Here is a 9138-nt window from a genome sequence, read left to right on the forward strand (position 1 = left end):
GGTTGCGAAGGCGCCTCGGGGGGGGCCACGGGCCCGGACGGGCTCCCAAAGGCCACCCGTCATCTTCTCCCGCCCTTCCGCCCGGTTCTGCAGGAAGGGGCCCCTCTGCTCCGTGGGGAACCCACCCTGCCCGGCAACCCACCCGCCAGTCCTCTCGCCCTTTCCTGGGAGGAAGAAGATATCTTCCCCTCAGTAGCAGAGTTCGACTTTTCTGAAGCCAACCCACTCTGCTGGAGCCCTTTATTCCTGTCCTGCCCAAGCTGGTATCAAAGCCTCCCTGGAAAGGCTGTGTGCCTTTCTCCCTTGCCCACAGCGCAAGAGGAGGTGGGAGGCAGCAGCTTTCTGCCCCAGAGCTCAGCTCCAGAGAAGATGCTGGGGGGGAATGATTTGCACTCAGAGGATCAAAAGGCCAAGCTCCAGGTGAGCCTGAACAACACCCACAGCACCCCTCTGCTCAGCACTGCTGTGCACCTGCCCATTGCCCCACCGGCGCAAACTGGGAAGGCTGGAGCACACTGGGAAGGCCAGAGCAAGCCCACGAGCAGTTGGGTTCTGCTCTACTATCATGGCTCACCTCTTCTTCACCCCCCTGCACTCTACTCCCCTCCATCTCATGCCCCTCCAGGCGCTGCCAGCCTGGGTCACCCTGCCTTCCCTGGGTGCCTCCCAGTCCCAGAGGGTCCCCAGTGGTGCAGGCAGGGGCTCCCCCCCCCGAGCTGGGGCTGGTGCCAGGGGGGCACTCATGGGGACCTGGAGCCTGCAGCAGGGTTCCAGGGCAGCCTGGGCATGGGGGCACAGGGCAGGGACAGTGGGTGGCACCGGGGACATGCTGCTGCTCTGTGGCATGAGGGGTCCCAGAGGTTTAGGCTCTGCCTGGCCACATCAGCAGTGCCAGCACCACTTGCCAAGGGCAGGAGGAGCAGAGAGGTGCTGCATTAGCCCAGGCGGGGAGCAGGCAAGGAGCAGGCAGCCCTGGGCAGCCCTGTGAGGTTACTCCAGGAGCACTGTGCAGGGGGAAGTGCGTGGCAGCCACAATCCAGCGCACAGTGGAGGGATGCCAAGGCACAGGGAAGCTGCTAAATTTATATGCCCACTCTGCTGGCAGCCCTGAGCAGGGCTCTCGAGGCACAAAGAGCCCCTGGGCACCACTGGACTGCCTTGGCAGGGCATGGCATGTCCTCAAGGCCAGTCCTTCGGCCCTCCCCGTCCCTCCTCCCCATCACGGCCAGCCCCTTGCAGCTCTCCCCTCCCCTGCAGCCCGGGTGCCTCTTGGCTGGACCTGCGTAAAAAATATAAAAGGCTGTTTTGCTTGGAGACGCCCGGAGGATCCCGGCCGAGCTTGCCATGGGGATCAGCCGCGCCGGGGTTGCGTTGCTGACGCTGTCGCTGCTCCTGCAGCCCACGTCCCAGTTCTGGCTCTTCAACGTCCTCTTTCCACCCACCACCACCCCAGAAGCTCCCCCAACCAACAGCACGCCGCCTGTGGTACTCGGTAAGGTCACACCAGCGTGGGCACCATGCGGGGTACGGGTGGGCACCCCAGGTGTTGTGCAGCACCCCCAGAGCCAGCGGTGAGGTTGGAGTGCCATGCTGCCAGCAGCTCGGTGGATCTTGGCTGCAATGGCCCTTTGCAGTCTGGAGCTGGAGCCATCAAGGGGGGGTGACACAGAGCTCCCCAGTCCCCTTCCATCCGCTGGGCTGGGGATGCAGGGCTGGCCATGCCCAGCTGCAGCTGTCTGGAGCTGGGGGGACAGGCTGGGCACCCCAGAAAGCACATGGGGCTCTCATTTCTCAGGGCTGGCCCAGAGGGTGTTTTAGGGCTTGCTTGGTTCTGAAGGGGCTCTGCTAGCAGAGGCATGGGGGCTGCAGCACACACTCGCCTGCTGCTTCCCACGGCTGCTGTCGTCAGTGTGGCGGGCCAGCATCCACCACCACAATCCCACAAAACCCACCCCATCCCATGTCTTCTGCCACTTCCTGGCGATAAGTTAAGTCATCCTCTGCTGCTGCAGAAGGGCATCCATCTCGCATCTCACCCAACATCCCCACTGCCTGAGGGATGGTGTGGAGGAGAGCGAGCCTTTGGCAGAGGTACTCAGGGAGGTGAAAGGAGAGGTTGAGGCATCACCTCGGGGAGGTGGAGGTGGGAGCAGCCACCTCCATTCTGCACATCTCTGCCTTCCTTTGCCCCTCTGCAATCACTGGGGACTCAGTCTCAGATTTTGCTGTGAAACCTCCACTGAGCAGAATTGGGGGGTTTCTCCTTTTTCTTGAAGTAAGCCAAATTTCCCCTTAAAAAAGAGAAGAGAAAAAGCAGAACATCCCTGCTGCAAGACCGAGGGCTGACCCCGCAAACTCCCTTCCAAGAGCCATCAGAGAGCAGGGGACAGTATCTGGAGCCCCAGTGCCCTGGGGCTGGTACTGCTTGGCCATGCCGATGGCCAGGAGACCCAGGTGGCCGTCACCGGGTGCCTCTTCTCAGGATGATCTGTGATGGTTGGGGCATCTTCCCATACCCCTGGTAGCAGCCTCAGCCCCTGTCCCATGCCCAGCCGGGTCCGGCTGTCCCATGTGCTGCTCGGCATCCACGTATAGCCCATCCCCCTAGGCTGGGTGTCCTAGAAACCCCCAGTGCCCTTGGGACCGATGATAACCCCTCTGCCCCCACAGGATCTTCCTTAATAATTACCTAATGTCCTCTGGAAGGGGAGGCAGAGCTCAGGGCTGCACACCGGGGGGTGGGGGTGCTGGCTGTGCACCCGCAGGAGTCATCAAAGCAACTTGTGGTCCCTCTTTTCCTGCTGGCCAGGAAGGTCCTCCCTGCCCACTCCCTGCCTGGGCTCTCCTATGCCTGATCCCCAACCAGGTGTCTTGAAGGCAGGATTAGACCCTCCCTGTATCCTTGGGGAGATGCCACAGAGGTGGGGGAGCTGTGAAGCAAGTTGAAGGAAGCATCTGCTACTTCTCCTTCCTCTCTCACATGGGACAAGGCTTTCGGAGGCTGCTGCCATGCCCCTACACCCCTTGGCCATGCCCCTGCCATGCTGCAGGCACCAGGGCCATGGTGGGTGGGATGGGGGCAGAGCATCTCCAGGCCAGGATGCCCTCGCACTCCATGACAGGAACAGCACTGCAGTTCCCAAAAACACCTGCAACCACAGGCCCTGGGGTGCAGGGACACCTGAGGCTGGTGGGGACCAGGGGAAATGGGGAATATCGTTCTCAGATCAAAGATGCTCCCAGCCTGCATCCTTCAGCCTCTGCACCAGGCAGTGTGTCTCCCAGCCTGCCATGTTTGTGTGGTCCCATAGCCACAGCAGAGCCAAGGTCTGGGTCCCAGAGCAACACAGGGCAGGCATCTACAGGGACTTTAGACCACAGAGGAGCTCATGGTGTCCTTGAGGAAAGAGCCTTATATGGGATGTAGTGAGACAGTGCCTGCAGTGGCACTGAAAGCCCACACCATCCCCAATTGTGTGTCTTGGGCCTATCCTCAGACCCGTTGGGGCCATGGGCTCCATCACCCAGAGCTCCCATCTCACCAGGCTCACAGCCACTGTCCCGTGCAGTCCTTTCACGTCTTGTCTTTACCCTTGGGGTCAGTGCTGGCACCAGGAGCCAGCTCTTGGCTCCCGCACACCAGCTGGGAACAGTCTCCATGGTGTCTGCCCTCAGCACAGGCACCTATAGTGAGGTGGCACCAGGAGGGGTGTCCCATCCCTGCCAGGAACCACACTGAAGCTCCCAGAGGCAGACCAAATGCCCCAGTGATAGTAACCCTCCATCAAGGGAGCCCAGGTCACACATGTCAGACTGTGAACTTGTTTAAAACCATGCTGTGTTTACGGTATGCACTGTTTGCACTGAATTCCCACAGGGTACAGTTCCGCTCGGCACTGAGCCATTTCAGAGACCTTGTTCAGCCTGTGCAGAGGGTTTAAAGTTCAGGAAAACAGTTCATGGGCCTCAGGAGCCAGCACCAGGATGACTTTCACCTCCCTGGGGACTCTGTGCCTCCCGGAGCTATCACACAACCCAGAACAAGGTGCTGGGTGTGCAGTAGGGCAGGGCAGCCCCAAGCAGCACTGACTCCTTCCCCCAGGCTGTAGCGAGCAGAGGAAGATGGAAACTCAGGAAGGGGGGAATAATCCAGGATGCTTCATGCTGGTGGGGATTTGTTGGTTTGGGCCAAGGGTGACAGCTCTGGGGGTCATCCCGTGGGAAAGGCAGGTTGGGGGGTCCCTAAGGACGTGGGTTTTGTACCACTTCCATGCTCACTCCTCATCTTGGCTCTGAGCATCCTTGCTCCTGCACAGAGCAGGCTGTTCTCCAGGGATGCTGCTCCAGCAGGTCCCCAGGTGTCCCCAGCCAGGCAGCCCCAGGGGAGCCCTGCCTGGGGGGCTGGGACAAGCAGTGGGCCAGTGGGATGGGGTCTGTAGCTGGCTCTGCTCTCCCTCTCTGCGGTGCCTCCAGTGCCTGGGTGTCTGGGGAACCAGCTGGAAGCAAAGCTAGACAAGCCGGATGTGGTGAACTGGATGTGCTACCGCAAAACGGAGGACTATTTCACCATCTGGCTCAACCTCAACACCTTCCTGCCAGTGGGAGTTGACTGCTGGATCGATAACACCAGGTACCACTCACCTCCACCCCGGGAGCTCCCCGGGGAAATGACCTACCAGGGATCTCCCTCCTCTCTCCTCCCCCGTCCAGCCATGACCTAGCACACATGGAAAACCATGGGAGCACCACGGGACTGTTTGAGACCACAGCTGGCTGGCTCCAAGCGCCCGTCCCTTTCCCATGTCCCTGCCATGTGCTCACGTCCAGGCAGATCATCCTCTGCACCTGCTGGAGGGTTGTGGGATGAGGAGGCTGCTGCAGCCCGCTCCATCACAGCCTCCTGCCCCAAGATGTGGGGAGATTGGCATAGATGCTGGCTTTGCTCCAGTCCACCTCCCTATCCACACAGGACTTGGAAACAGCCACACAGGTCCAAGCTGCCACTCAGTGATCTCTACCCCAGCCTCACATCCCTGACGGGGACATGGTTCTTCTGCTACTTTCTGTCCTTGCCCCACAGGGTGGTGTACAACCGGACTTCTCGGAAAATGTCCAATGCCCCAGGGGTGCACATCCGTGTGCCTGGCTTTGGCAAGACCTATTCTGTGGAATACCTGGATCAGAGCAAGCTGGCAGGTGAGAGGAGGAGAGGTGCGGGGTGTTCAGGAATCCCATGTGCTCCCTGCAAGTGGAGAGGTGTCTCTGTGTCTCCGGCGTGGACCAGTTCCACAGAGAGCCTGGGTCACCTGGGAGGGAGAGACACTGGCCTCAGAGACACATGCCCTTCGAGTACCATCAGGGACCACCCTATCCTTGACCCCAGTGCACATGGGACACATGGAGCCATACCTCTGGCTGGAGTCACCACACGGCTTTTCAGCCTAGAAAAAGGTTGGCAGGAGAAGACTGAAGACCTAATTCCCACCTGTTTTCTCTGCCCGTAGGTTACCTGCACACCCTGGTGCAGAACCTGGTGAACAATGGCTACGTGAGGGACCAGACGGTTCGAGCAGCCCCCTACGACTGGAGGGTCGGGCCCCGTAAGTCTGGGGTTTGTGGTCAGGCTACCTGTGCAGGGAGGGAAGCAGGATGGTTTTCATGGGCTGGGTGAGCCAGCTGGTGTGGAAGGACCCCTGCACAGGGGTGGCTGCCCACGGTAGTGGGTGCCCAGCCACTCACAGTGCTCTTGTGTGAATGAACAGTGGCACTGGTGGCCTCTGCACCCACACCTCTCTCTGGTTGGGGCTCCTAGGGTCAGCCCTGACCATGAGTGAGGTGGCCAAGAACTGGTGCCCCTCTTGTCCACAGAGGAGCAGCCTGAATACTTCCAGAACCTGAAGACACTGATCGAGGAGATGCACGATGAGTACCAGCGGCGCGTCTTCCTCATCGCGCACAGCATGGGCAACCTGAACATCCTCTACTTCCTCCTACAGCAGACACAAGCCTGGAAAGATCAGTACATTGGGGGCTTCATCTCCCTGGGTGCCCCCTGGGGAGGGGCTGTCAAGCCTCTGCGTGTCCTGGCATCAGGTGGGTGACTCCTTGTGTGCAGCCACCTCTTTACTTTCTTTCCCTCCTGCAAAAATGTAAGAGTGGAGGTGGGCGGGGAAGGGGCACGGTGGTGAAGGAGGTGGGGGTCAGATGGCCGAGCGGTCTGTGGAGGCAGCACTCGTGCTCTGGTGCTGATGTCGCTGCATCCTGCAGTGCTGAAAAGCACCATGGAGAGTCCTGCCACAGCCCTGGCAGCAGGAGAGTTGGCCCAGGGCGTGCTCTGGAGCTTGCTTGAGTTTCCAGATCAGGGCTGGTGGGTTTGTGTGTACGGAAAACTGCTGTCAGAAGGGTTCACCTGCAGCCTGGCCATCCCCCTCCCTCCGCACCAGCTCTTGCCTCTGCACAGCCTGCACCATGGGCAGGGCCACCTCCTGAGCTAGCAGGGCTCCTGGAAAGCTGAAACACCCACCCAAAAATCTTGCAGCCAGAGCAGCACTCCGGGGCATGCTCAACCCCTTGTCACCACCTCCCCAGACATCAGCACCTCTCCCTCCATGCAGGACAGGGAGGTTGCTGGACCTTTGCTGCAAACCATACAGCTCTTCTGCAGCAGAGGCCAGAGGCCACCCAAGGGACACTCACACTCTCGTGCACCACTTGCTTGGATCTCCCCAGTCTCAAAGCCCATCCCCCATAAGCTTTGCTGTCTTCAGGCTTTAATCTCCCTTCGCCCAGTTCCTCTTCAGTCTCTTTGCAGCCCAGAAAGCCACAATCACTTGCCTAATGCTGACAGCCCAGAATTTCTACGAGTCACAAGCTGACCCTCCAAAAATTCATGGAATTAAAAATCATGTGCTTGATGATTTTAACATCTGGCCCCTTGCATCACCCTTAAGTCACCTCCTCATATTTTTCTCTGTTGCCACAAGGGCCAAAGGCATTTTTAAGGTAATCTGCGATCACGGCACACTAAAAATGCCAAGGCTTGCAGGAGACATGCAGGTTGGCCACCTGCTATCAGCACCTTCATCGGGCTCAGCCCACTCCTGTCCCTGCAGGTGGGTGTGGAAGTGCCAGGGTTGAAGGGAAAGTCCAGGGCTGGGTTGGTCAGGGCGAGCACACATCCAGATTTGTCTACACTCAGCCCCTCCTAGCAGCTAGAGGTGTGATGCCAGAGAAGAGTCTGGAAGGTTGCTCTGGATGTCTGCAGCCAGAGGGGTGAGGAGAGGATGTACCATTGTGGGCAGGGCAGGGGTAGGCAGGGCAAGATCTGAGATGGAACCGTACCCCAGCAAGGAGACAGCCGTGAGTCTCTGCTGGACGGGCTGGTCCCACCACAGCCACCCAAGGGGCACCATTTGTGAGGGTGCTGGTTGTGATGAGCCCCTGTGTCCTGCAGGTGACAATCAGGGCATCCCACTCATGTCCAACATCAAGCTGCGTGAAGAGCAGCGCATGACAACTACCAGTCCCTGGATGTTCCCAACGAGCCTGGCCTGGCCCGAGAACCATGTTTTCATCTCCACGCCCTCCTACAATTACACCTACCGGGACTACCAACGCTTCTTCACTGATGTCAACTTGGAGGATGGCTGGTACATGTGGGAGGACATGAAGGACTTGCTGAAGGACTTACCCCCTCCTGGGGTGGACACGTATTGCCTCTATGGCACAGGCTACCCCACCGTGGAGACTTATATATATGATGAGCGTTTCCCTTATGAGGACCCTGTGGACATGATTTATGGCGATGGGGATGACACTGTCAACACACGCAGTTTGGAGTTGTGCAAGCGATGGCGCGACCAGCAAAAGCAGAAGGTGTATGTCCAGGAGCTGCGAGGCGTTGACCACCTGAACATGGTCTTCAGCAACCTGACGCTTAGTTCCATCAACGAAATCCTGCTGGGGACCCCACAGGAGCAGGGGGAGCTGGGGCAGGTGAGATCCAGCCCAGGGGCAGGGAAGGTGGGGAAGATCCTACCTGGGTGGAAGTTCCTTAAGGAGCCCAAAAAGAACTGAAAGGAATGAGGGCCAGCTTCCCTCCATGCTGGTAGCCACCAGAAGCTGCCATGCAGGGGAGCAAAGGACTCGGAGCTGAGTTTGGAAGGAAAAAGAGCAAGATGAACAGCTCAGGTGGATGGGCTGGCACCCACTACCACACTGACTGTTTTTTCTTTCGGGAACAGCGATTAATTACACTTCAGAGGCTTGTAACTTCCCACTAGCGGGTGGATAATTAACTGCGCTGCTAGCTCATTAACATCACACTTGTGAATTACAGCATACGCACAAGCCCTCGTCGCTAGCAAGCCACGTTTAGGCACTTTAGAGGCTATGGAGCCCACAGTGCTGTAGCCTCTGCTCACTTGAGACAGAGCAACTCACAGAACGAGCGCAGGCTCTGACTTACTGGGGCGGTCACAGGGGTGGCACGGTAGATATGGCTTACAAGGGTACCTCTGCCAGCTGCCAGCATGCAGGCAGCAAGCTAGGCTCCTCGGGCAAGACCGACTCAAAATCAGCAGATTTACAAAATAATAAACACACTTTGCTTCTGAGCGCTGAGCCTGCTTTGTCCTTGCACAGTGGGTTAGTGAAGCCAGTTGTAACCAAAAATGGAGGCACTCACTGCCCGGCAGCACCCCAGGTGCCAGGGCTTTGGGAAAAGCCACATGCTGGCCAACGCAACTGGGGTTGGTGATGCAACTGAGGCTGGCGATGCGAGTGGGCTTGGCAACACAACCAAGGCTGACAAGCAGTTGGGGTCACAGGGGTGTTGGGCTTGGCGACACAATCTGGTTGACAGTGTGACTTGGGCTGGCGACACAACCAGGGTTGGTGATGCAGTCAGGGCTGGTGAAGCAACTGGGATGGCAGCGCAACGGGCTTGGCAAGGCAACTGGGACTGCCGGCGCAACCAGGGCTAGTGACATCGCTGGGGGTGGTGGTGCAACCAGGGCAGCAACGCAGCTGCGACTGGTGATGCGGCCGAGGCTGGTGATGCAAATGGGGTTGGTAAAGCAACTGGGATGGCGAAGTGACAGGGACGGGCGGTACAACCGGGACCGGTGATGCTGCTGG

At 58.9% G+C, this 9138-nt stretch overlaps 1 protein-coding gene across 1 annotated transcript; it reads left to right on the top strand.

Annotated features, from left to right (window-relative positions):
- The first annotated feature begins 1249 nt into the window (after positions 1–1249).
- LCAT (lecithin-cholesterol acyltransferase) lies at positions 1250–8615 on the top strand. The gene is made up of 6 exons (XM_026856494.1): positions 1250–1492; positions 4474–4630; positions 5081–5196; positions 5505–5600; positions 5869–6093; positions 7454–8615. The coding sequence occupies exons 1-6, from the start codon at positions 1345–1347 to the stop codon at positions 8074–8076; spliced, it is 1365 nt and encodes a 454-aa protein (XP_026712295.1). The 5' UTR covers positions 1250–1344; the 3' UTR covers positions 8077–8615.
- The last annotated feature ends 523 nt before the right edge of the window (positions 8616–9138 follow it).

Source organism: Athene cunicularia, assembly GCF_003259725.1.
Source record: "Athene cunicularia isolate RWA chromosome 11 unlocalized genomic scaffold, athCun1 chr11_part1, whole genome shotgun sequence".
NCBI classification, from domain to species: domain Eukaryota; kingdom Metazoa; phylum Chordata; class Aves; order Strigiformes; family Strigidae; genus Athene; species Athene cunicularia.